Below are 16,917 nucleotides of genomic sequence, written 5' to 3'. Positions count from 1 at the left end.
CCTATATTTTCATCTACCTATAAGTAAGGAAGCAAGATCACTCAGCTCAGGACCCTAGGAGGAGGGTAACTTTACAGGTCAGCTTTCTTTTTTTTCCTTTTCTTTCTTTTTTTTTTTGGCCTCAGGAGGGCTTTCTACATGGATGGTCGCTAGAGTGAGACGGCTCTTCCCATTTTCCTCCTGTCTGCACACGAGGTCATTTTTCTTTGAGGGGTAAAAGATCTGGATATGTAGGAAGATCCCTGCTTTCAGAGAGCGGCATCACACCCACACTTGGGGAGAGCACAGGGTTTATGGACCCTGTGAGGAAGGATACCCAGGTGAACCTGACAGACCAGTGTGGTAACTCTCAATCTTGTGTACAGAGAAAAAAGCAGAAGCAATATCTAACACCAAGCCATCTGCCAGCATTCTTGTAAGACTGTGTTCCAGGCAGTCAATTTCCACACTGCTTCTTTGACCTGCTGAACCCAAAGCACCAAAACAGAGCATTCTGTAGCAATATAAGCAAACGGAATGAGAGTAATTTTGCACCTTTAAGGAACATGCACCCTTATAAGTCTGTACCCTGATATTAAAATAGCAGAATGAATTTCAAGTATGAAGAAATACAGTAAAAGTATAGCCTGTAGATGGATAGAAAACAGCAGCCTGGAATGTGGTTTATATTCTTGGTTAGTCTTTTTCTTTGCACCACAGCCAAAACAGAATGCTCTGTAGCACGACTTGGTTTAAAAATCAAGACATATACGAAGATGCTAGAGGGCATTTGTGATTGGTGTCTTGACCATGCACTGTGCTCAGCACCAGGAACCTTCTCTTCATGACTGTGGCCAGCCAGAGGTCAAGTAGGGGTGGTGGCCAAGCCTGGACAGGCATACCTGGGATGCCTAAAGCATCTCTCATCATGTCCCTGACCCCAAAGTACAGCAGAGGAGGATGGAGAGCAGCACGTGGACAGTCCAGAAAGGGGGCAGAGAGCACTTCAGAGGAAAGGAGGAAAGGATGCAGAGGCTGGCGGAGTATCAGTTATCCTGGGCTGGTTCACACAGCCTAGATTAGTATCTGCCATGCACATGCACAATCTCTACATCTCCAGAACCGTGATTTCAAACACAGAAACCAACAAGTCGAATGTCCAAATTAAGATTTTCTTCTACTTTTAAAATATCTTCTACTATAAAAATAAGTAAAAAAAAAAAGCAAAAAAAATAGCTCACTGGCTGTGACACCCTTGCTGAAATCTAGAATAAAGTTTTAACTAGGCCCTATAGGAATGCAGAAACATTAATACATTTTACAGTGAAAACGTGCTTTTACACATCTCAGAAATGATAAGCCTATAAAACCCTCTGGTTCTAATCTGCACTCTACGGGAACTGACATTGTGCTTTTCTTGCCACATACTGCTCTTTTCTACAACACACTTGCCATTTAACCTTCAGATCAAAATTTAAAATACCAGAAATGCAACAAGCTTTTGAGGTGTTGGGGACTGTTGTTAAAACCCCACTGTTGACTACTGTATACGCAATCCTTGTTTTACTTACCAGACTGGATTGCTTCTCTACAAAACCAAGTTGCTTGAAGCATGGAAACTTGGACTTCTCCACCTGGCATGTTCTGGAAGCCTCAAGGCACACGCTGACAGGTCTGCTTCTACAGAAACCTCTCACACTGCTCTCCTTTCAACAGTGCTACCTGTTCCCACTACAGGACACACCACCTACAAGGGTACTAGATGGTGTGGGGGAAGCTTCTTTTCCAGGCCAGATAAGAGGAGGCGCCACCCAGGCACCTGTCTCTGCCTGGCATCTATTCTGAGGGCCACCTGGCAGAGTTCCTAAATTAAGGCAGTATTTGATGCTTTGCTACCTGCAGTTTTAAGTTTTGCTGTATTTCACACTATAGTATATGCATACTTGACAAAAGAACAACTACAAAGTCCTTTGCTTTAATTCCTTTACATAATGATAAAACACCTAGACATAAAAACACTATCTCTCTAGACTTAAATTCTACTAATCATATTAAAATGCATGCAGCTATTTGGGGGCTTAGTCTAATTTTAATTTTCTTAGTTCCATCAAGACCATGATAATGAGCATTTAATGCAAATCCTAATGTGGTCTGCCTTCTGTTGCACTTTCACAGGACTAGTGTGATTGAGAAATAAATAATATACATGAACAATAATAGAAATAATTTATGCAAATGCAGAACAACTTGAAATAGAAATTTCCCACCTTGTTAAGTGCTGATCCTAGGAGTAGCTGATGCTACTGATTCCATGTACTAACTAGTATATTTATTACTGGTCATAGGAAAATAAATGAATACAAAGTAAGGAACTAAAATATTCCCGTATACATTTGTTGCAAACACAGGATCAAAATAAGAAAGATACATAATACACTTGGTGGGGGGGTGTTCAAGAAGTGTATTACTGCTGGGATCTATTTTCATTATCCAGAGACTTCAAGGTCAAATTTGGAGTTGCTGGTGATCACAGAAATATTGCTAGCTAATACACATTATTGCATTTCATAAAACTTAATATTAGAAACTTTCAAGTAAGGGTACGAAAGGTCTCTTCAGGACTGTAACCTAAGCACTTCAACGGATTTGGCTAGAAACCACAGGGAGTTAGAAATGATATAACTTGTGGCTTTATGCTTGCTGATTAGTGCTATAGTCATAATTCTTTATAGAGTTATGTACAGTTATGTGTCCCCTTTAAGAAAACCTACATTTGACAGTCCAAACTCCTTAAATAGAGAAGGGGTTACTTGTTTGACAAAACAATTCACACAAAAGGTTCCTCTAAACAGGAAAGTCTCCCTCCCACATGAGATAATTTGCTCACATACCTTTAACTACTTGACAAAGAAAAAAAGAGAAAGAAATTAGGAAGTAAAGAGTTAGGAGCTTTTGCCAACTGAGGATGAAGCAGAAAATAAACAAATTTTCCAAACAAAACTTTTCCAGGCATATCTTTTGCCATCATATATGTAGAATGATAGAAAATAAAAAAATAAAAAATCTTTCCTGTAATTATACATCTTCTCTTAAAAAAAAAAAAAATCTGAGCTTAGAGCTTGAGAGATGCCTGGTAGATAGCTTCATACAGAGCAGCATCTCTTTATACCCGAACTCTCGGAGAATTGTGTTGTACTTATTTACGCACAGATGACACCTGTTTGCTTCTAGGGATATTTTACTTCCTAAGATTGCAGAACAGATGCCTCTGAGACAGCAGCAGGGCACATGGACCTCGGACAGTATCCCGCCGGGTCTGTACATCATTTCAGGCACTAACAGGTGAGCGGCGGGCGGGTCCCAGCCAGCTCCGCCCACTGCCACTCTACTGCCAAAGGGGCGGGGCGACGGCGCAACGCACCCGAAAGGCTTTCGGTGGGAGGGAAACTTTGAACGCGCGCAGATAAGAGTTCAGACTGGCCCAACTGATAACAAACTCGAGGTTTGAATTCGGCCTTCCACTTAGGGGCTTAAACTGGAATCTAAATACTTCAGTGGAATTTTAAGCAGAGGGATGAGGCCGAAGATTTGACAGCCCCCAGTGTGTGCGGTATTTTGATTCAGTATGAATTACTGAGACTTGCCCGCTGGCTACTCCGGAGGAAAGTGAAGCAGGCACTAGGGAGTTTCTGCCACTCAGAAGGAATAAACTGCCTTCCGTTGGGTTGTGCTAAGGAAATTCTGAAAAAATAACACAATTTCCTTCCTCCTAAATTTCAGTGACACTGTTAAAGAAAATGACTTCTAAAATTAGCTAAAATCATGTGGCAGATAATGGGTCTCTGAGCAGATCTGTGAATTAAAACAAAAGTGTATGAAAAAAGTGTATGTACATATATATTTATAATAAGTTGCCAAAGAACTTCGCAAGCGGAGAAATCAAACACTTATGTAGATATACTAAGTTATTAGCTCATATGCTTACTGAAAATTTAAAAAAATTACAATTTCTTGTGAATTTACACTTGTGACTATACAAGTGTAAAAATTACCAGGTCTTTTAGTATTTTAGGGCTCTGTTTCAGCATAGCAATTCTTTGAAATAATAGTTTTGTCTATATAGTAACTGATGCGTTACTTAGTTTCTGCATCTGATTTTTTAAATTAGTATTTTTAAATTTAATCGCCTAACAGCCACCATGGTAGGGAATGTGAAAGCAGGTGACAGGGGCTATGGGCATTTTGCCTAGGACCTCTGTAGGAGTTTTACACTCCTAACAAAACTATCCTCTTCACAGATGAGTGTTGCCTTTTGAGTAATAAGCATGTCCATCTTTGTAACTTTGCACCTAGAAAAGTGAGGTAATTAGTTACCTCAAAAAATGTTTCATGACCAAATGAATGACTAGGCTCTCTTTATACACTAAAATAATCAAAATAGGTGTATTATTCATCCTCAAGAACAATTTACTTGCAGACAATTGTTCAGAACTTAGCTAACAACTAAAATATCTGAGTTACAGAACACTGTGAAGATTATTAATCATCCTGAAAAACAAGCGCTAGGCAAGAGTTAAATGTGTGCAGAAAAATAAAGGTAGAAGCCTTGCTCAGATTCCACACCCTGCTTCAAAGTGCCACCTTGTGGAATATACTAGAATAAAACAAGAAAGTTCACCCCTTAGGACAGTGTGAATTTTAAAACAGACATTTCAAAGAAAATCCGCCTCCCTTTCCTACCATATTAAGTTCAAATTGCTGTAATAGTATTTAAACAGATGCTTGGAAAAAACCTGTATTTATTTTCAGGAGAGTCTTGTTTTCTTCTTCAAGGCCAGAGCACCAGTATCAAGGAAACATAAATATGTTGATGGAAGTCCATTCATTTATCTAAATTAACTCCCTGGGAATGCTAAGAAATAGAAAACATTTTGAAAAGCTGGTTTGCACTTCATTAAAGAAAACATACAACTAATCGCGAAAAACATGTAAAAATCAGACCCCTCCTCTTTCTCCCTTTTTTTGTTGTTAACAAAGGTCAGAAGATGGAAAAGGCCAAAGGAATATTTTTGGTTTATTTTCTGAAAAAGTACAAGTTAGAAATGCTTGAGATATAGATATGTAACAAAACCAGGTTGAAAATTGCATTGATAAAAAATGAAAATGCTATTTTCTTATGCTTTTGAGGAAAACACCACTACTAATTATCTGAGGACTTACACTGCTTGACAGGTTTTTGGTAGCCTTGAGAAGTTTTTCCACTGTGGGGAAGGAACATGTAATTATCTTCCTAATCATACATCTGAATGTACTGAATGCACATGATGAATGGTTTGGGTTTCACAAGTTTTCAAAAATCCTGGTGACATAGGAAACACACCTTTAAAAAATTTATTTTTTTTTTACAACAAACATTTTTAGGCTTGCATAACAAGTGTAGCTTCACATGGCTGCTTCCTTCCATGAAATGAGGAAGGAATAGGGATGGTTTAGTATGATTAGCTCAACCTTTGAAATGGTAACTGTTTGGAGTGACTTTTCCATAAAATTTGTTTTTGCCCATATTAAGTTCATAGTTGCCAGGTGACTTGAATATAAATTCTTGCAATACATGTTAATAAAATATATACCCTTCAAAATATACATAACTTTGAAACTATCCTTCTTTGAATACTTTCATTTTCTCCAGAATTTCCTCTGTCCATTGCCTAGTGTCTCATGGTTTTTAAAGATTTAGAAATCACATCTTTATTTTTTATAAAGACATCATTTTGTCTTTATGCATTCTTTTGAATTCTATCAATATCTAGGAATTTATCATATTTCAATATTTTCTTTCCAAGAAACTGTACTAACACAAGTAATTACAGTGGCTTACTAACTTTCAACATTATTCTTTCCTAGACCCACCTGTGCAACACAGGCCTGTTTTTGGAAAATGTGAGATACTCTCATGTGCTTATCATAAAAATTACAGTAAAGTTGTCACTTAAAAAAAGAAGTAATTCTTTAGAGAGAAGAATTTTAATGTTTATGATATTAGGAAGCTTACATGATTTAATTTCCATTAAGAAATGAGAATTACCATTACTGACTTTTACAGGTACCACTTTTAAGAGAAGCAGCTATAGTTAGTTAAAAACGTAATTTAAATACATGATTTAAGATTCAAAAGTTTGGTAATATTTGTTTTTTCCATCAGGATGGAGAGTATCACATTCTGGAGTCAGACCATAAGTTTCTCTATTAAAATGTACATGTTTGGGCTTCCCTGGTGGCGCAGTGGTTGCGAGTCCGCCTGCCGATGCAAGAGATACGGGTTCGTGCCCCGGTCCGGGAAGATCCCACATGCCGCAGAGCGGCTGGGCCCGTGAGCCATGGCCGCTGAGCCTGCGCGTCCGGAGCCTGTGCTCCGCAACGGGAGAGGCCACAACAGTGAGAGGCCCGCGTACCGAAACAAAAAACAAACAAAAGAAAAGGTACATGTTTTATTTAAGATATTAACATCCTGTGCATTCCAAAATTTTCATTTTCACCTAAAACTAAAAGGCTGAGATTCTGGTCTTAGGTGAATATTTTGAACTATTTTTAGTATGTCACCTGGGGCAAAATGAAAATTCTGCCATTCAAAGTGTGTTTCCTGAGAGAAAATCATGAGAACACAGAGGGCAGAAATGGCCTGGAGCTTTCTTCGGAAACAGGTTCTTTGCTCCTTGAGTTCCCATCTACTTCAAAGGAGAGACAAAGTGGGAGGCTCCAACACACTGGGTTCTGACAAGCTCTCAGGGATTGTGTTTTTAAGGTTATAAGGTTAGGGCCTTACTAGCTTTGCCACGTGATAGCTTATGATGCCTAAATGGACTCTTTAAATGCAGGTTGTTACAACTCCACCCCAGCACAGCAGTTCCCAGAGCTTGGGCCACTAGAACTAAATATCATATAGAAACTATCAGGCATATTCTTGCCCCAGTCCTAGTAAGAAATTCAAATGTGAGTTCAAGTCTGTCATCCTGTTTCTTACTTGCTATAAGCTGCTTCAGTATAGCCCTGGGGCAGTATGACCTTTTCAGCTAACCACTGCCTAGCTTTTGGCAAACATGTTTGAAACCATATGTAGCAGAAGAATAAGCTGTATTCAGTAAGCTTGTATTCTGCTCTGTGCTTCAAAGTGCCCTAATGGCAAAGGGTGCTTGTGTGGGATCTGGATTTCAGAAGTGGTGAGGCGGATGTAAAAGACATAAAATGAGAGTAATCACTCAAGTGCAACCACCACCCGGATGGAAGAGCTGGGGACAGACTCTTTAACAAGTTCAGAGAGGCTGAAAAGCCCTCTCCTTCTGCCTCTCAGAGGGGAATCTGGCAAGTATCTAATGTCAAAATGTTTGTGCTTTAAGTTTTCTTTATAAACACTACCAAGAAACGAATCAGGAGCATATGTTAGAAATAAAAGTTGAACTCTCTACATGTTTAAAATGCTGAAGAATGCTGAAAAATTCCAGTTTAGAACAGCTGCATTTTTCTTGAGTGAACTTATGAAAAACTTTTGCAAAAGCAAAAACCCAAGTTATGTTCACTCTAACCATGGATACTAACTGAAAAGCTCATGACGGATTAGTTCAGTGAGTTTTAAAATTCAACTTCTAGGCCCCTGGTCTTTGTGTTCTGACCCCCGATCGAAGGAAAGGCAGAACTCATTTATCCAGGGGGACCGCAAGTACGCTTGACCTGAATGCTCTGGATTCATTATATCTCAAGCATTTACAGAGATGACAAAATATAATCGATGTTGTCACAAGGAAGAAAGTATAAAACATTCTTATGGCCCATCTTCTCATCACATCTTGCTTTAGAAAAATTTTCCTGCTCTTGAAGTTACTGAATTAGAACAATGTTAAACTATATATATGTGTGTATATATATATATATATATATATATATATATATATATATATAAAGATAGTTGTATACAATATTAAGCTGTGGAGAACTCAGAAAGGCCTGATTGTGCATAAACATCATCTGGCACGTTTTCTTCTGAGGGAAGCAATGTCCATTCTTTGAAAACCCTAACTCTAAACACAGTCTAACTGTTGCATGCTCGTGAAACATGAATCAGGAAGCGAAATTAGCTAAACTTACCAAAAGATACTTCATCTCTGTGTCTTCTGGTTACTAGAGCCGACTGAGCACTAACCACACAGAAGGCAGAGATGGTATGGAATATAAAGTACTGTAGAGAAAATGGCAAGAGGAAAAGTAAAGCTGTTCACAATGCCCAGGTCAGGCTGGCTCTGCAGAGAGCGGGCATGTGCATAAGGCACTAGAAACAAGCACAGCCTGGCGACGGAGAATAGGTAATTTTATAGAGTAAATATATATTTCTAAAAAATAGTTAAGGACATTCCCTCAGATACTACACTGACAATATATTCTATAAAGCTGTAAAACACTAAGTTACACTTTAAAGCAGTCTACTTGCTGGTGATTGAGAAGAACCAGTCTTCTACTCATTGCCTAGGTAACAACCGTGAATGCCAAATGCCAGGCAGGAAGATTGCAGTAGAGGGAGAACATATGGGACTCTGTTAGGATTGTGGAATTGGAGCCATAAGCCATAAATCTGAATCAAACTATTTATGAAAGGTTCATTGAAAGAAAGAAAGTAGGAGGTGCATGAGAACAGCTTAAGCAATCTGTTATTAATTATGTAAGGGTAGTAATACATACTAGATGCGCTGGCGGATAGATAAGATGGATACTTTGCAAATGAGGCAGTGCACGGTAGAAAAAGTACAGTGTAATAGGTGGGGGAAAACTTAAATGCCATTCCTGTCTCTAGTCAGAGAGAACTATCCTCCAAACCCAAACAGGAAACAGTTTCTGACAAATTCCTAAAATCAAAACCAAAACAAAATAACAACAAAACCCACAAAGAAAATAAATTCCAAACCAGGAAATAAAGGCTTTCTCTATTATTTTTTGACGATTTTACCTAGTTGAGGTACACTCCCTAAATCTATAGCAAGTTAGGAAAAAGCTTACAGGTATTTTTCAAAAGAAACAATAAAGCACATTATACAGGTTAAAATTACAAGGAGTAAATGAGCTTTTTGAAAAGTAAATAGAATTTGTGCTTCAAAAAACAGGTTTCTTAAAAGATAGTAGAATTTTTTTTTTTCTTTTTGCTGTGTGTATAAAACTTCACCTAGATAGTGGACCTTTTACTATTAGCAAATTTACTGCTTTGGGCCAGAAAAGAAATGCTAAGGACATAGGCTCAACTTTAAATCTGAGAAGCCCATTTTGGTGAATCACCTTTAGTCAACAGACACCTGTTATTTAGCGGTCACTTTGAGCCTTTAAAATTCCATTATTCTTGTTGTTTACAGAAAGTAACACTTTTTAAGAGATCAAGAATCACACACACACACACACACACACACACGCACACACATGCACACGCACACACACTCACTCAAAAGTACCAAATCAGGCTCCAGCACCTGCAGAGAGATTACATCATAACTCAGCTGTGTCTGGATTGCTCACTTCACACTGGCAGCATTCAAGATCAGAAAAATGAAATGGCAGCACAATTGGTCAGCAGCTTCTCTTCTGGAATTTTTCCAGGTTCTTAAAACAAACAGACAAACAAACAAACGAATGAACATAAAGCTGCAATCACTCTTGCATTGATTTCAAAACAGTAAACGAGGCTGTTTCCTCAGAGAAGCAGAGCCCATCCAGAAGATGGCAGCTAGAAGGTCTCCAGCCAGTGATCCTCAGCAGCTCTGCAGGGCTTACTCAGGGGACCCATCAGCTACCAAGGAGGTTCTCCGGATGATCAGCTCAAGGCAGCTCAGGCTGTATTCATTTCTGAGCTGTTCTGGCTGGGCGGCAGGTGGGCATCCAGGTTTTCCTTGCACCTCTCCAGGTCCTGGAAGTATGGGTGAGACAGGGCACTGTAGGCCGATATTCTTTTGGCTGGATTAAATGTCAAGCACTTCTGTGATAGAGAAAAAATAACAGATTGACATAAAACATATCCATTTAAATAATGTGCTTACATAGTTATGCGTCTATTCATTGCCACACATAATTATGTATCTACTCACTGCCCCGTATTACATGTGTCTATAAATGAGAATGAATATCTACTTCAAGGGACACTAAATACAATGTAGACAGTACTCATATATGTCTGCTCAGGAAAAGGCAACACCTTCTGGGTTGCCTGTGGACTGTTACCCACCCAGGATTTCTCTCCAACCCTATCATATTATTATTACAGCATGCACATAACTTTATTTAGGGTAGTGATTTTTCTGATGCTAGCAAACTTAGTGCTATAGTCGGAATCTTCACCCTAATTTTTTACCCTGATTTTATCAGTGAGCAGGGAATGGAAGGGGGTTGCCTTGTTCAGGTGTAAAGGATAATTACTGAACCCAGGGCCAGTGGAGGAGGCAACAAGTAAGGGCTAAAGCCTAGACCCTAATTATCCTGATCCACTGCCCCAGGGCTGCGCCACCCAGAGAAAGAGATGCCTTCCTTCTAATTCAAGTCAAGGTGCCATATGGGCTAGCAGCAGCCCTACAAGGGGACCATCAGATTCAAGTCAAGTCACTAAACTCTATTCCAGGCGTTGACTCAAGTGCACGTAGAAGGTGAAAGGAGGGAAAGGTGAACTCTGGAGCAGCAATCTGCATTCCCAAGCTGTTGATACATGATCAGTCACAACGTTTCCCTAATTCAGTGCCATTTCCACTCCAACCCCAGGTAATCTCGCTCTTCAAATCCTCCTCCTCGGGGCTTCCCTGGTGGCGCAGTGGTTGAGAATCTGCCTGCTAATGCAGGGGACACGGGTTCGAGCCCTGGTCTGGGAGGATCCCACATGCCGCGGAGCAACTAGGCCCGTGAGCCACAACTACTGAGCCTGCACGTCTGGAGCCTGTGCTCTGCAGCAAGAGAGGCCGCGACAGTGAGAGGCCCGTGCACCGTGATGAAGAGTGGCCCCCGCTTGCCACAACTAGAGAAAGCCCTCGCACAGAAACGGAGACGCAACACAGCAAAAATAAATAACTAAATAAACTCCTACCCCCAACATCTTCTTTAAAAAAAAAAAAAAAAGTCCTCCTCCTCTCCTTCCACCAACTCCTCCAGCATGCCTAGCAGGTGGCAAGCACTAATGATGAGTAATGTCTTCCCCCACCCTCTGTCCCAGGAGCTCACATGTAGCAGAGAAGCTATACCAGCTTCTCCATCCTTGTGATGCAGTGTCTACTGAAGTAGGCTGGGGATCTGAAATTTCTCTTGATTTCAGTCCTCTGTGTAATCTAGACTTAACGTTATCATGCTTATGTAGACCTCTTCCATTTAATCTGGGTTTCTGCGCTTAAGTATCTCACAGTCTTAGGTCCTCAGTGGATTAGGACTCCTCTAAAACTCTGCTGAATGCAACTGAGCTAGAAAAACACATACAAACAGAAAATTCTACATTTAACTTCAGGTGAACTGTTGGGTCCCCTGAAATCTTATTTATCCTGAGCTCCCTACTAGTCCGTGGACGCCAACCTGCGCATAGTGTCTTCTGAAAATCAAAGACCCAAACGACAAGCAGAGGAAGGAGATTGTTCGTAGAATGGTTCTACTGTCTCTAATAGCAATAAACATCTTGAGAAAAGCTTCACAAGGGCTGAATTCCCAAAGGACAGGAAAGCAGGGGCAAAATTCTTGAGCCTGAGTTTTCTCTTCCCAGAGTCCAAGAAGGAAAAAATTACGTAGTGGCATTAGAAAAGGAAGCAGCCAGTTTAATTCCCAGGACATAGGAAAAAGAAAAAAGAAGTTGTGGAGATATGTCCAAGACAGAGAGACATGTCCCTAGAGGATTATCTGAGAGGAAGCCCTGTTCCCACACTATACGGATGGCTTAGGTCTGGGAAGAGGGCAGAGAAAAGGAGAAATCTTTAGCCTAAGGTGGGGTGTGTGTGAGAATCTCAAGTTGGAGGTTGTAATACATTTTGTCCTATAGAAATATTGTTAGAAAAGGTGGCTGAACCCTATTACTGCTCTACCTCAGTAGAACAATTGGCTATTTTGAGAACTAATTTTAAAATCTTGCATAATAATATTGTTTCTGCAAAAAAATATAATTTGCTTGCCAAATAACTGCTTAAAAAATGAGCTTTTGAATTACCACCTAGTCAAGAGTTGACTACTACAGTGGACTGGATCATTTTCTGACACATATTCCTTTTCTTTCCTTCCCCCTCTCCATGGGAGAAGTATTCGTTCTTCTATTAAAGTCGGCCATGTAACTTCCTTTGGCCAATGGAATGTGGACAGAAATGGCAGGCTATCTCTTCCGAGCCTAGGCCTTCAGGGGCATCGTAGGTTTCTGCTTGCCCTTCTGGGAGCACCTACCTTCTAGGATGAGAAAAACATGTCGCGGGGAGCCAAAGGCCCTAGGGCCTGGGCCCCAGAATGAGACACGTGGAGAAGACCAGTACTTGACCCACCGGCTGAAGCAGAGTTGCTCTAGATGACTCAAAGAGCCGTCTCTGCCAATGTGAAGACAGATGAGCAAGAAACAAAGGCTTATTGCTGTATGCTAGTGAGATTTTTGTTGTTGTTTGTTATGCATCGAAAACAGACTAATACAAGGACCAAAAAAAAAAAAAAAAAAAAAAAGTACCTCAGGCTCTGAAAGCAGTTTGATAGCAAGAACTCCAAAACTTTTTTCAGCAAGAGCATCATATTTGGAGTAAGTACCCAGACTCCCAAGTTAATCATGATGAAGGGGACAAAACTTATAAAGATATGTAGGTTTTGCCTGCTAAAAATAATTCTTCCCCTGAATCGTCTTGTTACTGCACACTACTTATGTATCTACATAAGAGCATTTATAAATGTTGATGTATAATACATCCATACATGAAAGATTGAGGCATTCTATAAAGTCAACTGTTTTTTCAGATAAAAATGAAGGATAACTCTTAAAGTGCTAAACTTTTAAATGTTAATTGTTTCTTAAATAAAACAACTTTCTAAAATACTCTTTATTTTTCTTCCTTAGTAAAAAATTTTCAATAGCGGCAACAGTTACTTTTGGGATCTCAGCTGCCTCTCTTGTACCAAATGGCCTGCCTTCTCTGCTTTAGAGTTCTAGCTTGTGTCCCTCTAGGATAAAACAGTGAGAGCTTTCAGAGACTGCTGAGGTTTAAGGTCTTGGACTGTCCTTTCCCTGCATGCCTGTGGATATTATGCTCCATGCTTAAGTTTTACCTGGTCATGATGTTACTGGCTCTGCTTTTTATTCCTCTCCTTTTTCTAATCTCTGCTGCCATTCCTTGTCTACCTACTTCCTTCTCTCTTTAGTAGGTTTCTTTGCTCCTTTTTCTTTTTTGTCTCCTGCTACTTCTTCAGATTAGCACTAGTGTGTGGTCTGACTTTGGAAGCCACCACCTCTAGTGGGGGACCCTGAATGAACACATGGCATTGTCTGTTATGTTTACACTTTAAGTGCTTCTTGATGATTCCTAATAATGTTGGAGCCAGGAGATCTTTTGGGTTGTCTTTGGATGTTCCGTTAGCCGAAGGACTGGGCTACTTCACTACCAAAGTTGTTCATCACTGTCACCGTCTGTCCAGAATCCTCTACTAAAAGGAACATTTCATTCAAAGTTCCTGCTGAAAAGGAAATCCTATGGTGGCTATATTTTATAACACACGGTCCTCACTGTCTCCTGGCATACCTGATTGGGCCAGGAGTGCAGCCTGGCCGTAGGTAGCAACGCTTATCACGGTTTGGCAAAAAAGGTGAGGTATGGCAGCCAGGTTCCTCCTTGTAGGAATCTGATATAGGAAACAGTGACAGGGCAAATGCTAGCAGTGGGATTAGAGCTGAAAGGATCTGTGAATTAGTTGAAGTTCTGATAGACAAGGGACCAGCTAAAGTTAGGGGAGCAGACAGTAGGACTGAAAAGAAGCAATGAGGTGGAGAAAAGGGCAGAGAAAAGCAGAGTTGCTAAGAGCATGTGATGCACAGGACGGAGACAGAGCATTTACACTCTGGATGGCTTTCCATTTCCAGGCCACACTAGTGAGTATCTTACAAATCAACAGTGGGGAGGAATAGAGCTGTCCTTGTCTATAATTTGGCAGTGGAGGGAACTTTTGCCTAAGCATCAGAAAGTGAGCCACCATCAGCTGACGATGGAGTTAGGGCTTTCAGTGGGAAAATCCTTGGCTCTGCAAACATGCCAATCGATGGCTGTGTCCACACAGAGCTGAAGCATACATAACATGTCTACTAGGACCTATAGACTCTTAGGTCTATATCTAAAATTCATAATATACTGACAGAATGGGAGTAAGCTTCTGAGTCTAGGAGCACTTTCTTGGCTAGATATCAAAGGTTGTTAATTCAGCTGGTAAAGGATACTCATTACTACTCATTGAGTTCCAAACACCAAGAGTAGCCCCATAGGTACTTTCTTATACCTACTGTTTGGTCTCCAAATACAAAGAATTATGTACAAAGCCAAGTATTATGAGTTTGAGTCTCAAACAGGGCACAGAAGTCTTTATTTTCAGTGAGGTATTTTATATGTCAGGGCACGTTCAATACTTATTAAATAAATCAATAACTAAAAGGAGTATTGCTATCCAGTTCCTTTGGAAAAACATCTTCCTAAAAATGTGCCTGTTTAAGAAAAGACACATTAAAATGCCAAACAAGCTGCTTAAAGTAGCATGAAAGTGTAAACAAGGAAACATAATATTTACTTCTAAAGAAGCATGTGTTTAGACGAACCCAGAGGATTCTAAGGCTGCATTCAAAAGAACATTCGAAGATGGCAGACTGAAGGGGTGTGGATCAGACTCTTTCATTTTTTTTTTTTTTCAAATTTTGGCTGCATCTATTGATACACAGTATTTATTTATTTATTTATTTATTTATTTATTTATTGGCCGCGTTGGGTCTTCGTTGCTGCACGCGGGCTTTCTCTGGTTGTGGCGAGTGCAGGCTACTCTTTGTTGCGGTGCACGGGCTTCTCATTGCAGTGGCTTCTCTTGTGGAGCACGCGCTCTAGGCGTGCGGGCATCAGTAGTTGCAACACGCGGGCTCAGTAGTTGTGGCTCACAAGCTCTAGAGCGCAGGCTTCAGTAGTTGTGGTGCACAGGCTTCGTTGCTCTGCGGCCTGTGGGATCCTCCCGGACCAGGGCTCAAACCCGTATCCCCTGCATTGGCAGGCGGATTCTTAACCACTGCACCACCAGGGAAGTCCCTCTTTCTCTTTCTATAGGACCTGAAGACACTGCAGAATCAAAAGCCACTAGCTGCTATAGGGCTGGAAATGAAAGCTGCAGAGAGACTGTGGCCTCTGCCCCGTGTGGTTGTGGCACATGATGATGAACTGACACTGTGCCCAGTGCCCAGTATGGACACGGCAAGTCTCTCACGAGCACAGTGCAGACCAACTCTGCATCATGTGAACTTACCAGAAGTAGGTCTTTGCCTTGTTCATCAATATCTGTTACAAACTTCTCAATTGGTTGAGGAGATTTTGAGTGAAAAGCCTGCCTGGGGAGGGCAACATCTCTAGGCCAGTCCTCTTCTCCCGGGAGTCCAATTACACTACAAAAGAACCACAGGTGAATGTAAGCATTAGCTGCTGTGCTGAAGCGATTTTTCCACCAATTCTAGAAGAAGGTAAAGCCTAAGGGGCAGGCATGGGGGACACAGAGCCTCAGGAGTTCATCACTTGTATGACCGGCAGGACTCCCATTTCTCTCTGTCCTACTGCAATACGGTGATCATGGCAGGGTAATCAGGTGCTGCAATAGGGTAATCTCACAGGAGAACTGTAAAAACCACTGGGAAGAGATAAGAGATTACTTTGGCGGAAGACACAAAATGTAAGAGAGCATGCAGAACTGGAAACTATTGTATTACCAATAAGCCCTGAAATACTGACAGAGCAGGACCTATATATTCAAAGGAGACCCGCACGGGCATATCATATTTTCCTTTATGCCCAGGAGTGCTTTTCGTGCTCTGATCGAACACTCCTGTACTGACATGCCTTTATGATACTCATCTAACATGATTTGTTTACACATAAATTTGGTTGCATTTTTGGTTGAAGAATAATTCCTCACACAGTAATTACATAAATCAGAACCAGACCAAAAAAATGAGGCTAAAAGGTATGCTAGTCCTATATTATGCAATACCATTTTATAATTTAATATCAAATTTAACTTCCATAATTTAAATATTTTATATAACTATTTTATGCTATTACAAAGTGAGCAAACAATTAATAAAAACAGTATCATTTATGTTCCCCCTGAAAACCATCCTGGGATCAGAAAGGTAGAGAGAGCATCAAGTGATATGAAAACAGCACAGGCTGTTTAGTGGACAGACTATATGACTATTCAAATACTGAGCAAAACTCCTTTGACTACAGTTAGAAAAGGTGCTGGCCTGCACTGTCGTCTTCTTGGCCTGCACTCACTGGGACTAAGACCCAGGGGATGTCCTCCTGAACAAGTCCTCCAGGGTGCAGGAACACGTGGTGGTAAATGTCACAAGATCTCTGTAGGGCTTTCTTCCCCTTCCCTCACCTCAACAGAGCCCAGGTAACAGACCTCACCTGGGAAGAGCAGACACCTATCACTGGGTGTCTGGGGAAAGACATAGTAATCCTACCTCTGTCAGACATGTGGGGAGAGCCAGGTTATTGAGGTAGATAAAAACAGACTGATGGACATGTTTATGGAACAGATGAATGGAAATGACAACTTGAGCAACATACTAATTTGTTTAACAGTAAGATCTAGAATAAGAATAAAAAGAGGAAAACAAAAACATTACCATTTATTATTTAAAAAAAAATGTGTGTGTTTAGATAGAATGGGACAGGCAGA

The 16,917-nt window shown here is 40.6% G+C and overlaps 1 protein-coding gene across 3 annotated transcripts in view; it reads right to left on the bottom strand.

Annotated features, from left to right (window-relative positions):
* Positions 1-83: 83 nt before the first annotated feature.
* Positions 84-16,917, bottom strand: part of CDK6 (cyclin dependent kinase 6) — a 232,631-nt gene continuing 215,797 nt past the window's right edge. For all 3 annotated transcript variants that reach the window (XM_060020528.1, XM_060020529.1, XM_060020527.1), the window contains exons 7-8: positions 15,484-15,619; positions 84-9,985 (exon numbers count right to left, since the gene is read on the bottom strand). In XM_060020528.1, coding sequence (XP_059876511.1) covers positions 9,839-9,985; positions 15,484-15,619 — 283 coding nt within the window. In that variant the 3' untranslated portion in view covers positions 84-9,838. The remainder of the gene's footprint in view (positions 9,986-15,483; positions 15,620-16,917) is intronic.

The sequence above is a fragment of the Delphinus delphis genome, chromosome 9 (genome assembly GCF_949987515.2).
Source record: "Delphinus delphis chromosome 9, mDelDel1.2, whole genome shotgun sequence".
In the NCBI taxonomy this organism is placed as follows: domain Eukaryota; kingdom Metazoa; phylum Chordata; class Mammalia; order Artiodactyla; family Delphinidae; genus Delphinus; species Delphinus delphis.
This window is presented reverse-complemented; position numbering and strand designations above follow the sequence as displayed.